Source organism: Aplysia californica, unplaced genomic scaffold, assembly GCF_000002075.1.
Source record: "Aplysia californica isolate F4 #8 unplaced genomic scaffold, AplCal3.0 scaffold00323, whole genome shotgun sequence".
NCBI classification, from domain to species: Eukaryota; Metazoa; Mollusca; class Gastropoda; order Aplysiida; family Aplysiidae; genus Aplysia; species Aplysia californica.
In genome coordinates this window covers 515,780-534,316 of record NW_004797593.1, presented here as the reverse complement: position 1 = coordinate 534,316, position 18,537 = coordinate 515,780, and the positions used below count along the sequence as shown (strand labels likewise).

The 18,537-nt window shown below is 38.4% G+C and overlaps 1 protein-coding gene across 2 annotated transcripts; it reads left to right on the top strand.

The window, feature by feature from the left end:
* The first annotated feature begins 23 nt into the window (after positions 1-23).
* Positions 24-16,343, top strand: LOC101845478 (importin subunit alpha-9). 2 transcript variants are annotated; one of them, XM_013084864.2, is made up of 12 exons: positions 24-200; positions 2,252-2,379; positions 3,351-3,457; positions 4,718-4,895; positions 6,551-6,658; positions 7,811-7,896; positions 10,274-10,387; positions 11,717-11,825; positions 12,292-12,463; positions 13,463-13,560; positions 14,104-14,271; positions 15,735-16,343. In XM_013084864.2, exons 1-12 carry the CDS (start codon positions 101-103, stop codon positions 15,846-15,848), a joined length of 1,482 nt encoding a protein of 493 aa, XP_012940318.1. In that variant the 5' UTR covers positions 24-100; the 3' UTR covers positions 15,849-16,343. The 2 variants fall into 2 exon arrangements, with proteins under 2 accessions (XP_012940318.1, XP_005102448.1); XM_005102391.3 differs by having other exon boundaries at positions 62-200; positions 2,273-2,379.
* Positions 16,344-18,537: the final 2,194 nt, after the last annotated feature.

The window sequence follows — 18,537 nt, the reverse complement described above, 5'->3', positions numbered from 1 at the left end:
TTTTTGGCCTATGCAGTTTGCCGTATGAAGCGGAGTACGAATATGAATTGCAGTATTAAGTCATTCTGAACACTGAACACTGAACACTACACTGAACAACATGGCAGCGCCCAGCCCTCTCTCACATGAAAATCTGAGCTACAAACATCCTACCTCGAGTCCGTCGTTCATACGGAAAGCCGTGAAGGCGAATGTTCAATGTAAGACCTCCCCAAAGGAGTTTGTGTCACTGGTCGTGGTACTAGTGGTAGCCTACATTATTATGGTCACAGGTTTTCACTCAAAATTGCTTTTACTTTTACTCTTTTTTGACTCTCACCATTCATTCATGAGAGTAGTATAGTTCAGTACTCAATCCTTGTCTAGGCAGACCAAAGTCCAAGCCCCAGCCCGGGCTTTTGAACTATTTTCAGAATGTTTGTCGCAGCAAAAGAGTTTAACACAAGGATGGTGAGGCAGAAAAACAGTCACAGTGCCATGTACTTCTTACGGCTCGTACCCACCAAATACCAACCAAACATCCGTATTCATGTAGGATCTAGTGCTGGGCGGTACCGGCGAAAGGAGTGACTCCAGGAGGTGACGTCACAGACTTCGTGTCTCGCGTCTAACGACACGATCAGCACCGCCCGCCCCCCCCCCCCCCCCCCACACACACATCAAAATTGGAGAGGCGAACTGTGAATTAAAATATGTTTGAAGTTTGCAGCTGTGCAGGATAAGAATTTGCATGCAGAATTTTAAAAAAATAGCGCTGCTAAAAATTGATTTCACTTTCGGAATGATCAGCGTATCAAAATTTAAGCAAAGTGGCTCGCATGGAACCTGATTTGATGCCACAGATCTATTTAAATTTAAAAGCAAACTTCATTTTTGATTGTCAATTTTGAATCTGAAGTCATACTTTATCAAGGTCTCCCGCTGCATTCTTGTGTGCATCTGACATCACAGCTGCTAGATCTAGGTCTAGGCCTACACACAGCACACTTCCCGTGGCCCGTTAAAAAACCGTTGGGCCGCTTTACGTTCTTACTCTCTGAGCATCTAGGTGTCGGCTCCTTCCCAGAGCCGGTTCTACCGTTGGTGTCGCCTCCTTCTCAGTGCCGATACTGACACCTCCTTTGGTAGAACCGGCTGGTACTGGGTACCGGTACCTGCCCATCCCTAGTGTGGTATCGTGCTTTCGTCTAAATTAAATCTTGAACATGTGCCCATTCACACCTCTATCATCCGTCTATTCGTACGTTATCGTGCATGTTTTATATCAACATGGAAGTTAGGACTGAGAACACAGTTCAAAGAGTAGCATATTTTTATATGATTGCACTTTACCTCATGGTCCTCGTGTATTGGACTCGGTGAGGGAGTGGTCGGTCACAACATGAGAGCAGACGGGTGAAATTTTATAGCTGCAATAAAACTCACCATAAGCACGAATGACAACTATTCCGTATTGCATGAACAAGAACAGTTGGGGGAACATAGAAAGGGCCCAGATAAGTAATAAATTCTTTCATGCGTCCCACACACGATATCACACAAACGCGGATGTTTGGTGTGAATGAGCCGTTAGACAATTCACATCCACACCCTACACTTGAAGTTATTAGCACAATTACGAATGTGAAATTAACTATTATTTTTCTTGACGAACACAACATTACTACTACTGCACTGCAGCCTAGCTATGGCTTTCTAAATACTATCGCTAACTACTTTGTGTAATGACCCTGTGGAATCAAGCATCGTGTGTCAATTGTGGGTCATGTGGAATTGTCACCTTAAACTTTCCTAACTTTCAAAGTGGAAATATCCATAGGGCCTATGATTTATCTTGAACTGGAATAATAAATCAAGCTGTCTATATTTTTGTAATTGAAGGAGGTAGGGGTCACCGGGTTTTAGAGTTAAAATAAGTGAGAAAATGGCTGCCAAATTCGGTAAGTTACATTACCTATAAAAAAGTATAAAAGACGCCTTTGAAACTTAAAATGTATTTCTCTTCTACTTCTAACCAATGTTTTTTATTAAAATTTACAAAAAATTTTTATCAGGTATTTTTAAATGGACTCAAAAGGTGTTGAGGCAAAAAACAAAAATTAGATTAAAATTGCCATATATTTGTGAAAAAATGGCAATATAATCTTTGATTTCATTATTTTGATAAATGACTGATTTCAGTCACAATGCCTCACACTTTTTGTTCAAGTACAATAATTTTAAGTCCATGCTAAGTTGCAATCTGTCTCAGTTGATGGTTTTCGTTTTGCAGCTGGGCAAAAATGTCACAGGGAAAGACTCATCCTATCAAAACGACTGAAAGTGGAAACTTTGGAAGACGCTGGGACGTTGTTGTCTGCACAGGAAGAATATGAAATGGTATGGTGCTCAGTGCTGTTGATGTTTTTATTTCTACATTTGTTGTTGTTATTTGTTGTCTTTGAAAAATCATAATTTGAAAATTTAAAATGTTCAGGTGAATGGGTTTTACGTTTCCCCATGTTTCTTCCTTGACTGAAAATGTAAAATGTGTGCATTTTGAAGTTTTTGTGTATGAAGCTTCGAAGTGTCTGTGAGTCTTTAAGAGAGAGATAAGGGTTGGGGAGGTTCTTGTGAACATGTAAGTGTCAGCAAACAGTTTATAATTCATTACAGTTATGATAAAATAGTAATTGACAATGTGACTTATGTAACAGATGCACATTTTTTAAGAGGCATCAGTCACTAGTAGTGTGAATCCCACAATAATTATATGGACACGCAATTTTGTTCAAATTAGTGCTAACTAATACTACTCATGCAAACAGCAAGAGGGCATTGAGGAAAGAAGATATAAAAGTTTTTTCTGTCAGAGCTGTTAGAACAAGATGAATATATCATATACTCCCACGGAAGTTTCAACCCATCTCAAAAAGTTAATCAACCTTGGCTCAAAATAGGCTGTAAATTGTCATGTGGAACATGGAGACACACAAGTCCGACAAAATCTCGTCCTCTGACTTTGTGTAATCAGGGCAGACTATGACAGAACACGAGACATGAGGGGGTTGTAGATCCACTTTGATAGAATTTTGACTAAAAAAGGTATGAAATACAAAAAAATGTTTCAACTTTGAAATAAAGAGATGTGAATTGGCTCACATGTTCATGACTGTGTGTATAACTTATTCATGTTTATTAAGGCCAGTGTGTGATTGACTTCTCTATAAATGTGCATTTTTGTGAGCAGCTTATCGAATGGGACCTTGTCTGTGTGCATGTGTCGTAGACTTCCTGCACATGGTCATGAGGTAGGCCATGGATTTGTCGGAATGATGAGAAGTAATAGACGTACCTACCATCTTTTTCAGACCGAAAGTGCCACAAAGTTACTCAAGTCTGGCAGGAAGGTGGATGCCCTGACCACACTCCACAGAGCGCTAGCCAGGGACGAGAGCAATGCCAAGACGTTCATAAAGTAAACATTTCCCTCTCGCTTTTTTAGACTCGTACACATGTGTTTATTTCTGTCCCCATCGTTTTATGTAAGAAAAATTTTGAAATTATGCGAACTGAGCCCAAAAATGTGAAATTGTGCGATTCTGTTAATTTTAACAAAGGAAAATAATCAGACATTATGAAAAAAATGATCAAATTTTGCTAAATTGTGCGGGGTGCATAAAACCACGGGGACTGTTATTAGTTCGTTCAGCTTCCCTTTTGTGTCCACACTATCAGATGTTTTTGCAATTTTGAAATGAAAATGTTTTTTTCTAGTGGGTGCTCTGGTGCAGTCTGGTCTGCTCCTTCTTTTCTGTCAAATATCTATTGTCTTTATCTCTCCTCCTCTTGATCGATAACAACATTATCTCTCCTCCTTTATTGTGTTTATTACTCTCTTGTAACACATCTATTCTTCAGCACTTATATATATGACTTGATTGTGTTGCAAATGTCATAAAAGACTTACTAAAACAAAAAGGTTGTATCTGATCTGTCTTCTCTACCTGTCTATCTGTCTTATCTGTCTCAACATTTAATATCTAGTTGTAAGTCTATCCTATCTGTTATTTATATCTGTTTGTCCTACTATACTACTGTTTATTATATTATCTCTGTCCTTCATGTATGTGTGGGTGGTTGGCGGGTGCTCTGGTGTGGTTTGCTCCTTCTTTCCTATCGAACATCTATCGTCCTGATCTCTCCTTCTTTTTTCTGTTTGTTACTCTCTTGTAACACCTCCAATCTTCGGCACTTATGTGACCTTATTGTGTTGCTAGTGCTGTAAAAACTCTTATTGAAGTATGTATGTTTTGAAGACATCCTGTATGTCTTTCTGTTTGTCCGTTCATTTGTCTACGAATTGCCTGAAGTGGGTGGTTGGCGAGTGTTCTAGTGTGGTTTGCTCCTTCTTTCTTATCGAACGTCTATTGTTCTGATATCCCGTCCTTCTTTTTTGTGTTTGTTACTCTCTTGTATCATCTTTAATCTTCAGCACTTGTATGACCTTATTGTGTTGCAAGTGCTGTAAAAACTCTTATTGAAATGAAAACAATTGCCTGAAACATCCTCATTTATCTACTTTCATTGTGCTATCAGACTGGACGAGCTAACTACGTTGATTGGTTGATTCTGTCCAATATGACCCTATTGTGTTGCAAGTGCCGTAAAAATCTTACTAAACTAAAATAATTGCCTGACACATCCTCGTTTATCTCTACATTATTTGTGCTTTCAGACTGGACGGGCTACCTGCGTTGATCGGCTGTTTCTTCGCCCCTGACTCGGAGATCCTCCACGCTGCGGCCTGGTGTGCCATCAATCTCACGGCTGGCATGTCACTGTCACTGAAACGTGTCAAGTTGTTGTCGCCAATCCTCTTTCAGTTCTTGCAAGGATCAGACGTAGCGATGCAGGTAGAACACACCATTGTTTTTGTAGTTGTCTTTTCTCTTGTGCATAAAAAAGTAAATCAAAGAATGTTCCTTTTAAAGAAATTAAGAAGTTTCCATGTTGATAATAAGATTAAGTCTCTTTTGTACCATTCTATGATTGAAAGCGTGCTATTATTTTGTATTTGCTGCTGGGGTGGGAATTGTAAGGCGAAAGATAAAGAACAATTTGACAGTACCATTAAGAAAGCCAGCAAGGTCTCTGGATATGATTTTACTTGAATTGATGAAATGTATAACACCACAAGTATAAAAAAGATAAAAAGCTTTATGAATGACCCATCACACCCCTTTTCCACGCAAATTGTAAGATCACGCAGGGGCAGATATGTGCCTCCAAAAACAAAGAAAGAAAGGTATAAAAGGAGTTTTTTACCATCTAGCATAAGTCTATTGTCAGAATAAGCATAATCATGTGTATTACTATTACTCTTTAGAGTATGTATCTATGAGTATATAACTCCTGAGGTCTGGTATTCAAATTCCTGCATTAGGTTGAATGATGCATCTGATGTGATACGTACATTTTGTCAGCTTTACTTCTCTTTTCACATTGAATTTTAATGAGGGTAATATGTAATTTAATTCTTTTATATTTACCTGCATGTGTTTTTACAGTCCTGTGCAGCCAAGAATAATTTCCCTCTGGGATAATAAAGTATTATCTTATCTTATCTTATGAAAGATGAATAGAAAGAAAAGCCCCGAATGTTTTCACAAACTTAAATGTGAGTCAGCTAAAAAAAATCCCCAAAGGATAGTGAAGGAGGGGTGCCACATTTCGCCATTGTGGTTTCTTCATCATCGCCATCATTATCATCATCATCATTATGATATCATTATCCTAATACATTATTAAAAGCTAAATTTTAGAATTGAACCTAATGTTTGAAATGTCGTTGTGCACATTCTCATATTTAAGAATCATCAAGCACCAACTCCATACACAGTCACACACTCATGCACAGACTCAAACACACACATACATTCACACACACACACACACACACACACACACACGCACATATACATTCACAGAGACAGACACATACAGACACACGCACACATACATACACACACACTCACACACATACACATGCACACATGCATACACACGCAGACACACACACACACACATACACACACGCCCTCACACTCACACCTTCCACAATGACATTCATATTCACATGTGGGCTTTCTCCCCTTTGAATTAAACGTTATGAAATAGAATATTAGATGAGCCTCTTTTGTACTTTACAAGTTCTTGGGCTTCTAAAATGTTTGTTGACGTATCGCTCTAATGACAATGTTGTTCACCAATGTCTGTTCCCATTACAATATTGACAGTGTTACTCACAATCCACGAATCTCATCAAAGTGTGGATAGTGTTTGTGTTCTAGGTGGGTGGTTGGTGTGTGCTCTGGTGTGGTTTGCTCCTTCTTTCCCATCAAACATCTATTGTCCTCATCTCTCCTCCTTTTTTCTTGTGTATGTTTCTCGCTTGTTATACCTCTAATCTTCGGCTCTTATTTGAACATATTGTTTTGTAAGTGTCGTAAAACTCTTACTTAAACTAAAACAGATGTGTGCTAGTCATCGGTCCGTTTCTCTCCATCAGGAATTGTGTGCTTGGGCCCTCGGGAACATAGCAGGAGACTCGGCGTCCCACAAGGACCTTCTTGTTCAGCAAGGCTGCGTGCCCGCACTGACAGAATTAGTTTCAAAGGTATGTTACCCTAGGTAGTCAGTTTTGATTTGTTTGTTATCGACACGTTCATTGTTGACACATTGGATGGTAATTGATACATTGTCAGATTTTATTTAATGATAACAAATGACTTTTATATAGCGCTCAACCCCGATTAAAGTACACAGGCTCTGAGCGCTTTACTATACAGTACAACGTACTACAGTAACATAAAATGTTGCGTTCTGACTAAATTACCTACATATCAACATTTTAAATTCGTGGTCTGTTATAAAATAAAGTTTTCTTTTATGAAATTGCACAGGTTGTTCACATATCTATCTCGTCTCATGGGTCAAACATTGCGTGTTTCTGTCACTGAGACGAGAATTGATATGTGTGCTATCAAAATATTCTTTTTTGACATTTGGAAGATAATATGTGCCTAGCCGGTTCTGATGTTTATTCCAGGGGAACTTAACATTAAATGGGGAAGTTGACTAAACTGGTTGGCTGAGGGAGTTGTACTGAGTGAAATCACAGTAGCCTGTCATCTGAGGGGTTCTGAACAAAAATCACTTTGCTCATAATGCTTATATGTGCAACTAGCTCGGCCTCCTTGATAAAAGGAATAATCGGTGCAGTAACATCAACTGAAAGTCATTGGCCTACTATATTTACACTCTCCTGGGTAATGGGGCAGTAAATCTTGAGAGATGCAAAAAATTAGAAGGTCTAGATCTATACTCTCAAAACAAAATGCGCCTCTCGAAATATCACTTCTGGCACTTCCGTTGTGAAGGACAGCTATGCAGATTTGTTTAGTTTCTCAGTGGAATAATCACAAAGGCCAAAGAAGGACGGGAACTTTTTGTCAAATATGTTTTTCTAAATTCAGGAAATGAATAAATAAAAACTCAGGCTCCGTCATGGGGACCTATCTATCTTTTTGCACGTACATACCAACTTTCAACTCTGTAGCTGTTGTAGTTTTATGGGAAATTTGACACATATGTCTCAAAGTTGCCAAATATATAATAGATACATGTATACTGTATAGGAATACATAGAATTTTCTTGTGTGTGGAGGCTTTGTAATGCTACTTTTTTTGTTAGTAGTCAGTCTTACTGTTTCTTGACAAGACCACCTATTGCTGATGGTGCTGCTTGCTTTCCATATATCTATTGCAGTCACATCGTGTGATGTATGAAGCAAGAACGCACAGCGTGTTGTTTGCGCTCGCCAATATAGCGCGCGGATCATATGACTGTGTCAGGTAAATACTTTTCTTTTGCTCATAATTTCTGTCTTCTGTAATTAAGATATGAAAGGATAAGTCTTTATTATCCACACACTGGCACATTGGTTTAGTGTTTTACCGCATTATTCACACACTTGCACTTACACACAGATACACTCACACACACACATTTAATTATGCACACATGCACGCACACACACACACACACACACACACACACACACACACACACACACACACACACACACTCCACTCACAAACACACACATCCACACGCACAGACGCTCTCACACACACATACATTCATACTCAAACACATGCTCTCTCACACACCCTCTCTCCTGTACACATATACACATACAAACATATACATAATCACACATGATATATGTTTACACTCACAAACAAACCCACAGTCATACACGTATGATTGGCGCTCATATGACCTTATGCAGTTGCGCTGTAAAAAATAAAAAAACACACTTATGATATAAATGAACAATTGTTAACAATAGAGTATTTAAGTTCAGGTAGATACTTAACCAGTATATTCATAGTTTCTGAGCAAAATTGATACTAGCATTTATTCTTTTTTGTTCTAAAATGGTAATTTAAGAAGGCTCTCAAGTTTAAAATTTTTTTTTATTCCTTTGTTAATTGACACCTCTCTTCCATGCATCAAATCTTGAAGCTAGGGCTTTTCTTGTGGGAGTCCTACTGCTTGCGAATAGATGCGCTTTTTATCTGCATATTACATGGAGACATTAGAACGCAAACTGAGATGGTATGGGCCCATAACAAGATCAACAGGACTTGCAAAGATGATCCTATAGTGCACCACCGTACAAGGAAGCAGAAGGAAAGGCAGACAAAAAGAGGGATGGGAAGACAACGTAATAGAATGGACAGGCTTAAAGTTTTATGAAGCCCTTCAAAAAGACTAAAAATAGAGAAGGATGGAGAGAAGTGGTTGCCCGATCATCTTTGGTGCCCCAAGGGTCGTCTAGACTAAGGGATAGATAAAGAAATGATAAAGACATGGGAACGCGAGCTTTTAATTTCCCTCTGCAAATGTTTTCCGAGCTTGTCAACTGTCCCAAATTTCCAGGGACTCCTGGATTTGGCAATCTGGAATTTGAGAGCTGATGTTGTTTTATTTACAAGAGACTTATATACACACATGTGCACATTAACAATAAAAACCCCCCATTAGTTTAACCCTATCCGTACGTCGTGTTTTACTATCGTATCCTTACGACGTGGGGAACTCTGTCCCACCACTTTCCAAAGAGGAAATTTACTTGTTAATCCGATCAGTACGCTTTTCATAGCAGTCTGTTAAAATGATTTTTTTTAGAAATACCGAAAGTTTCAAAGAGATCTTCGTACTAGAAGTATTCTAAAATGTGAAGAATACAACCTCAGGGGTACAAAATGACTCCAGGTCGTACGGATAGGGTTAACAGGACTCTACTTTGCATGCAGGTGTCGTGTAACTGAGTCGCTACAGCTTTTCACATACACTGCACCAAAATAGCAGTCCTACTTGTCTGGGCGTTTCCTTTACCAAACCAGACCATCAATAATGTTTTATTTATAGAGACACCAGCCAGTGGGTGGTTGGTTGGTGCTTCGGTGTGGTTTGCTTCTTCTTTCCTATCAAACGTCTATCGTCTTTATCTCCCCTCCTTTTTTTTTGGTGTTTGTTACTCTCTTGTAACTCCTCTAATCTTCGGCACTTATATGACCTTATTGTGTTGCAAGTGCCGTAAAACACTTACCGAAACTAAAACTAAAAAAGGCACCAGCCATCCATGTCTAGTTGCTGTTTTGGCTTTTTCTCCTGTCTGTGAATTTTTTTTTTCCCCAGTTAGATTCTATCTTTACTTAATGTACCCTGTATTTATATGATTTTTAACATGGAATCCGCCTATATATATGTGTCACGACGTGGTGGAATCAGGCGCTTGTCAATTTTTAGGCATATGGAGTTATTGGTTTAATCTTAAAGCTTGTTTATTTGTCTTTCTTTTGATGAAAAAAAATACCCACTTATCTAGAATAGAAGTTGAGATGTTTGCAATTGAAGGATGTGAGGGTAACCTGTTTTTTTTAGGTAAAATTTGCGAGAAAATGGTCGCCAAAGTTTGGTTGCTTCTATAGGTTGGAGTCCTTGAAAACTGAAAATGTACATATTTTGTGCCATTAATCAACATTTTGTAGTAAAATTCACATGGAAATGTATTTTTATATGGACATAAAAGAAAAAACAAAAAAATTGACAAAAATTGCCAAACTGGAGGGAAAATGCCTGTTTTTTTCAATTTCATTATTTTGAGGAGCGCCTGATTTCACCATAATGCCTCACATATGTATGGATGTTTCCCTCTAGGTGTCTGCAAGAACATTGTATCTACAAGCACATAGTCATGATGATGGAGAACCTTCCCGTTACGTCTCAGTCTTGCTCTCAGCTGGGCTGGTTGATCAACAGCATATACTTTAGGTGAGACTAAGTCTGTTAGGATGTGGGTGGTTGGCGGGTGCTCTGGTGTGGTTTGCTTTTTCTTTCCTATCAAACATCTATCGTCCTTATCTCCCCTTCTTCTTCTATATATTTGTTACTGTTTTGTAACACCTCTAATCTTCTGGCGCTCATATGACGTTATGCTGTTGGGAGCGCCGAAAAACCTCTATTAAAACTAAACTAAAGTCTTTTAGGATTGGATTCCTGTCTCTGTGACAAATATTTGTTTATAATTTTTCATATATAAAATAACATTTGTAAAGCGCAAGGAGCATGTTGTAGAGCATGGATCTATGCCCTACACATGCTATTACTATTATTGTTACTATTGATATTATTATTATTGTTAGTATTATCATTACATGGAGGAGATGTGTGGAAAGGGACATGAGAGAGATGAAGCTCACTTGGAACGAGCTCGGAATGATGGCCCAGGACAGAGATAAATGGAAGGAGCTTGTATGTAGCCTATACCCTGCCAGGGGTGAAAGGCATTGATGATGATGATGATATTACTATCATTATTATTATTATTTTATATGAGTAAAGCTCAACTAAACACAAATGGGTCCTTTTGAAAAGAGAGCTCTTGTCTTAGTGGTGAGAGTATACGAATACCAGCAGAGAAGGTACATTGAGGGGAACAAAAACACAGTGGTTAGATATTGAGCATGAATTTATTGAATGTTGAAAAATTGTGTGTGAAGAGTTTGGAGGGGAGGGGGGGGGGGGTTGCTTGGCCAATTTCCACCGTCTCGACCCGCCCTGTGGGTAAAGTCTTTTTTGTTTGTTTTTGTTTTGAAAAGTTGGCAGCTATGGAAATTCTTATCAAGCAGGCACGGCACAGGCCGAAGGGCTAGAACTCATATGGCCGCTGGATGGGAAAAGTAAAGTAAAGTAATCGAGCATGCTGGTGGTTAAGTTTGTTTTAGCTTGTCTCTGTGTGTACTGTGCAGCAATATACCACTGGTTTTCTTTACATCATAAGACTTTGTGTTGGTAAAAGTAAAGTGTTGCTAAAAAAAAGTTAATTCCCCCCCCCCCCTCCCCCCGATTGGTGTTCAACAGTGACGTGACCAAATACTTTCATTTTCAATGCTTACTGAATCCCTAGTTCTTTCCCTTCTTTGATATTTCTGTCTCTCTCTTAAAATAAAAAAAAAATAACGGTTTGTTGAATGGTTTATACATTTTGTTTATCGCTCTTTACTGGCATGTTTGAATTTGATCAAATGGGATGTTCATGGCGTTGCCTGTGATGTTAAATAGAAGTATATTAAATTCTTTTTTTTTTTTTTATGTCTCCAGAACTGAGTCTTTCACAGATAGTAGGGAGCAGTTTTCTACAATTCTCCCTTTGGTGCTGGAGAGGTGTTATCAGATTAATCAAATGGTAGACACGCGGTATAGAGAAAAGGTGAGTGCATATCGTGACCTCTGTGCTTTCTTGTCGTATCTCCGTTTTTTTAAACAGTGAAAATGTGACTTCTTCTTAAACTTTCTCTTTGTTATAAACTGTTTTTACTGTCATTAAAAATGGAGATATGACAAGAAAACACTGAGGTCGCGATATACTGTTTGTTTTGAGATTTCTGGATTTTCTTTCCTACTGACAGATGATGTCAAATTTGTTTATGATAGAATTTACCCCAAATTTTTTAGGAATTTCTTCAATTTTTTAATTGGTGTTAAATAGTATCTGACTGTAGTGTTCAAATTCATGTACTTGTTTCATTTGCGAGAAAATTTCTTTTTGAATGACGCACCTTTTTGCCCCACAGACTAGAGGTGTGTAGATGTTGTCCTTATTTTTCAAGTCTGTCTGAGGGAGGGTGTGTGTCCCTTTAGTACACTTTCCACTGATGTGAATGTGAATATTTCAGCTGATGCTGCCGTTCTTGCGATGTTTGGGCAACTTGATTGGGCAGTCCGAGGAAGTAGCGCTAGAGGCAGGAAGGCAACTTGTGTTTTACGACATCGTCTCTCGTGGTCTCAGCTCTCGGTCAACGGCTTTTGTGCACCAAGAAATTTTGTGGATATTATCAAACTTTATTGGTGAGGCATGGCTGTTTAATGGCTGTATTGTTGTACTTTAGCATTGCTTGATGATTGGGACTGCGATGTTTATAGTAGGCAGAAAGTATTTTCTGCTTTAGGGCAAGGCTTCTTTTTCTTTCGTTCCAACCTTGAGGTAAAGGCTGAAAACTTTTCTTTATGATGCTTGTTCTTTACAGTCAGTTGAGTAGCTTGTTTTCAGCTCAACAATCCTCCTTCTTTCCTATTAAAAATCTATCGTCCTGGTCTCTCCTCCTTCTTTTTTGTGTTTGTTGCTCTCTTGTAACACCTCTAATCTTCAGCACTTATATGACCTTATTGTGTTGCAAGTGCAGTAAAACTCTTACTAAAACTAAACTAAGCTCTACAATCAATTATTCTAACTGTGTGTGGCTTTTGCACCAAGTCATTGTAATGTACAGTTCATGACACTTATTTTTGTTTTGGACATGAATTAAACGTGTGCATATGTAGGTGGTTGGTGAGTACTCTGGTGTGGTTTGCTCCTTCTTTCCTATCAAACATCTATCATCCTGATCTCTCCTTTTCCGTTTTTGGTGTTTTTCACTCTCTTGTAACACCTCAGGTCTTTGGTACTTTTTATGACCTTATAGCTTTGCAAGTGCTGTAAAACTCTGACTAAACTGAAACTGTGTGTGGCTTTTGCACCTGGACATTGTAAAGTGCAGTTCATAACTCTTTATGTTTTGGTGTGGATATTGCAATGCCTGAAATATTGATTTAACCCTCTCCGTACGCCCTGGGGTCATTTTGTACCTCCGCGGTTGTATTCTTTACATTTTAGAATACTTCTAGTCCGAAGATCTCTTTTAAACTTTCAGTATTTCTCAAAAAATCATTTTGCTGTCGTACTGATCGGATTAACGAGTAAATGTCTGCTTTGGAAAGTGGAGGCACAGATTTCCCCACATCGTATGGATACAATAGTAAAACACGACGTATGGATAGGGTTAATGAGGTCGTTTTGTTTTCTTTCAGTGGAGCCTAGCTGTTGTGTCCTTGTGTTGTGTCAGCCGTCCCTTCTGACGAACATTCTGAACCTGTGCCCAACGCCAAACGTAAAAGTGTGTGCTGCTGTGAGTAATGGTCATTGCTTTCTTGTATGTTGGAGGAACATTTGGTGGAACTTATTTTCTTTCAATTGTCACCAGTTTGTTTGAAAGCTTTTGATGTGATTTTAAAAAATGAGATTTATAGAAAAAATGATTTTTTAAGATGAGATAAGATAAGATAAGATAAGATGAGATAAGATAAGATAAGATAAGATAAGGTGCTACTTTATTGTCCCAGTGGGAAATTTTTCTTGACTGATCAGAAATGGTAAGAGCGTTTGTAGATATACATGGAATTTAAATCGTATATTAATGTCATAAAAATTCAGTATGAAGACTATGTGTATATGAATATATGGGAGGGGGGGGGAGGGAGAATGTTATCATGTTAGTTCTGATATATGTTACTGAACATGTTTTACGTTAAAATCTGAGGTGTAGATTTCTACTTGACAATTTTTAGTGTTGATCATGTTATTGCTCTTAATGACTTTATTGTATTATGAGGATTTGAGTTGACTTGAGAGTATTTTTTTCTCTCCCGCACCTACCCCGAAATCTTTTCAGGCTTTACACATTGTAGAAAGAATGACCCACATCTCCACGCAAATGTCGCAGTACCTCTTTGATCAAGAAGTTCTCATGAAAGTTTGTCCCGTCCTCTCCTGCGGTGAATTTGAGCTGGTCGAAAAAGCTCTGGACATTTTCATAGAGCTGCTTGAGACCACGTCAAAAGTTAGTGTCCTTCTCGTTTGTCTTGTGACCTCTTTTATTTGTTTGCTGAGCTTTTGTTTATCAGTAGCCATTTGTGTCATGACGTGGTGGAATCAGGCTCTCGTCAATTTGTGGGCAAATGAAGTTATCGGTATCTTCTTAAAGCTTGTTCATTTGCCTTGCTTTCAATGAAAAAAATATCCATTTATCTTGAATGGAAGTCGAGATATTTTTGATTTGAGGAGGTGAGGTCACCTGGTTTCAGAAGTAAAATTAGCGAGAAAATGGCCGTCAAAGTTTGATGACTTCCATAGCTTAAAAGTCCTAGGAAACTGCAAATTTACATTTTCTGTGGCTTTAATCAACGTTTTTCCGTAAAATGTACTCAGAAAAGTATTTTTGATTGGACATGCAAAGTGGTGAGACAAAAATCCCCCCTCCCCCAATGTCCAAACTGGCTGAGAAATGCTGATTTCACGGATTTCATTATTTTGACGAGTGCCTGATTTCACCACGATGCCTCACATTTAACTGTTATTTAATAGTAAGTCGTGATTGAATCTGATGTGTTTTATTAACCCCTTCAATGCCGCAGGTAAATAGAAACGAGTTAAACAGTGAAGTACGGATTGCTACAGTTTTTGACCCTTTACTTGATGAGGTTTTTGTGCTGTATTGGACTTGAAGTAGTCATTGGTTATTCTTTGACACATAATGGGAAAGAAATGTGACGCTGACAAACTGACACTGCTTTTTAACCCTATCCGTACGCCCTTGGGTCATTTTGTACCTCCGGGGTTGTATTCTTCACATTTTAGAATACTTCTCTAGTGGGAAGATCTCTTTGAAACTTTCAGTATTTCTCAAAAAATCATTTTGACAGACTGCTATGCAAAGCGTACGGATTGGATTAACGAGTAAATTTCCTCTTTGGAAAGTGGTGGCACAGAGTTCCCCACGTCGTATGGATACGATTGTAAAACACGACGTATGGATAGGTTATTCGTCGTGTTTTACTATCGTATCCATACAACGTATGGATAGGGTTAAAAAGCCCTATATATATAGATGTTTTTCCTGTCTCTGTTGTAGTTCATAGTGCTGGACCTGAGGTGAGAAACTATGCCGCATAAGAGTAAGACTTGCAAAGTCAGAACAGTGGATGGTTGGCGGGTGCTATGGTGTGGTTTGCTCCTTCTTTCCTATCAAACATTTATCATCCTTGTCTCTCTTTCATTTTTGAGTTTGTTACTCTCTTGTAACACCTCTAATCTTCGGCTTTTATGTGACCTTATTGTGTAGCAAGTGCTATAAAGCTCTAACTGGTAAAAAAACAAACCAGAAGTCACAAAAGATTTTTGATTGGCCTACATTACTTTGATGAAAAATACTTTCTGCGTATGAATTACTTTTTTTTTCTGAACCTGATTTGGTCCACAGTTTAATCTCCCCCTTTGGAATTTGACTTTCTTCTCTTCCTTCAGGATAGAGAAGACTCCCTGAAGGAGTTGACGGAGACTCCCTTGCAGATGTTGCTCTCCCCTGACGTCCCTGACAGCGTCTCGGCCAAAGCAAAGCGCACGCTCAGTTTATTGTGACCTTTTATTTTATTTATATTATTTCTCAGGACTGCCGTCATTTTTAAAAATACAGTATATACGGTTTTTGCAATTTTACAGAAGAGTAAAAAAAACCTTGAATGTTGTTACCAGGAAAACTATTTGCAACCATCACAAGTCAATATTTTTAAGAATACAATTTTGATGATAACTTTCATATTGTCTTTAAAGCAAATGCTGTTTTCTTGGTAGCAACGTTCAGTTTTTTGGCTCTCCTGTAAAATCGTAAAAATTTATATGTACTGTGTGATGCCTCATTATAGTTTGGATACACATGGATAGTTCAGCACTACAACCGTACACAGAAATCAGCAACCGACCATGTTGGATGTTTATGACATAACTGAATCTTAACTTTAATTGTTCATCCTGAAGAGTACAAATGGCGCTCAAATGACCTTATATAGTTGCGAGCACCGTAAAACCTTACTAACTAAAAAAAAAAGAAAAAAGAAGAGTACCAAATTAATGAATTCAAACAAGGAAACATAACTACGACAATTAACGATAGTGAAGCAATCACAGTTATTGCTCATTTAAGAGATATTATTACAGAGATACATTACGTACTGTACTTTTCAAAATGACGTCAGAGGAATGTCACTACGCTCATCATTGTTCCTCTCTCCACCCTCAGTCTGTGAGACTTTCTTCTTTCCAGGCCTGGACTGTTTGGTTTCCCGCCAGCAGCTCAGCGTTTAGCTTTAGCCTGTTTGCATGACATTTTTCTCAAATTTTTGTCGTTTGTGCTTTGTTGGATAACGTCAATGATAGTACATAACAAGATGGGCCACTTCTCTCTTTGAACCAATTAAAAAAGTGTCCTCAAAATTTGGTGGCGCCCTCTTCACAAAAGCGCACTCTTTGCGAACAGAGTTACCCTACTTGAGTTTTTAAAAATCAAAGTGAAACTAGCATGTTTTGGAATAAATTTCGGAAGAACGCTTTTTAAAAATGGTTACGCTGACAAAAAAACTCTTCCGGAGGAAAGGGTTATGGTTTTCTTCGTTTAATTTGACTTTAGAATGAAAGGCGAGAGGTCATTAAAATAAAAAAAACCCCCTAAAACTACGCACTGAACGTACCCGAACTGCTGATGAACAGCAGTCGATCTGCGCACGCAAGGAGGTGCTATTCCTATTCTTCTTCTGGAAAAACGAAAGAGAGCTTCAAAACAGACTGCAGCGCCATCTGAAGCAAAGAGCATACTTCCTGCGGACACTTTTTTGGCTGAGTGGCCCATCTTGTTATGTACTATCATTGATAACGTTCAGTTCTATCTTTTGCCGGTTATTGTCCTTTTTTGCATGCTGATCTTGCCATCTCACTCTTTCTCCCTCTGTCTTCTCTTTCTCTTTCTCCCTCTCTTCCCGTCCCTCTCCTCTCTTCCCTCTCTCTCTCTTTCTCAGTGTGTCCTGATGGTTGTATCAATTTTTAAGTGACTGGTCTTGGTGGAGAAGAAGAGAAGAGAGTAAACCAAGAAAAAGGAAGAGGTACATGCCTATTGTTGAATTCAGACTTCTTTGGGGCTGGTTCAACACCTTCACAGAGGCTTCATGGGGAAATGAAACCCAGGTATCTCTCTTATGAAACTTGGCTGCATTTTATTAAACAGGTTATGAAAGTGGGCGGTTGGCAGGTGCTCTGGTGTGGTTTGCTTCTTCTTTCTTATCAAACATCTATCGTCCTTATCTCTCCTCCTTTTGTATGTTTGTCATTCTCTTGAAACACCTCTATTCTACTGGTGCTCATATGACCTTATGCGGTTGCGAGCGCCGTAACACCTCTACTAAAACAAAAGAAGAAGAGAAGAGAAGAGAGTAAACCAAGAAAAAGGAAGAGGTATATGCCTTTTGTTGAATTCAGACTTCTTTGTGAACTGTTCAACACATTCACAGAAGCTTCATGGGGAAATGAAGCCCAGGTATCTCTCTTATGAAACTTGGCTGCATTTTATCAAAAAGGTACTGAAAAATGGGCACAAAATTAAGCCAATATTTACCAGGAAAACACCACTGTAACTTGTAACCTGACACATTTTTAGGACAGACGTTCGTTCGCTTTATTTTATCGATATAATAATTTGTCGTGCATTGTGGTGAAATCAGGTGCTTGTCAAAATAATGAAATAAAAAACCCAGCTTTTTTCTGGGTTTTGGGCAATTTTGTTTTTTCGAATTTTTTTGTTTTTGTTTTTTTGGGCTCAACACTTTTTATGTCCTTTAAAACATGTTTCTGTCTGCATTTTTCTTTAAAAAAAACTTTGATGAAAGGCACAAAAAATGTAAATTTGCAGTTTTCAGAGACAATTAAGCCTTGAAAAGTCACCAAATGCTAGATCTAGCCCCCATTTTCTTGCTAATTTTACCTTTGACACTGGGTGACCCTGTTCTCCTTCAATCGCAAATATCTGGAATTCTATTCAGGAGAGATTGGTTTTATTTCTCCAAAATCAAGATATGGACAAGTTTTAAAATGATAAAATTATACCAATAACTCAAAATGCTCAAAAATTGACGAGCTCCTGATTCCACCGCATCATGACGCGTACATTTAGGACAGATGTCCTCTCTACTTTATTGACTTTACCCTATCTGTAGTTCCTGGGGTCATTTTGTACCCCTGGGGTTGTATTCTTCACATTTTTGAATACTTCTAGGCTTCTAGT

Bases quoted from the DNA above. Each gene is read 5' to 3' on its own strand.
- LOC101845478 (XM_013084864.2), top strand. From the start codon at position 101: ATGGCAGCGCCCAGCCCTCTCTCACATGAAAATCTGAGCTACAAACAT. The intron at 2,380-3,350 runs GTATGGTGCTCA...CATCTTTTTCAG, and splicing joins CACAGGAAGAATATGAAATG to ACCGAAAGTGCCACAAAGTT. The intron at 12,464-13,462 runs GTGAGGCATGGC...GTTTTCTTTCAG, and splicing joins GATATTATCAAACTTTATTG to TGGAGCCTAGCTGTTGTGTC.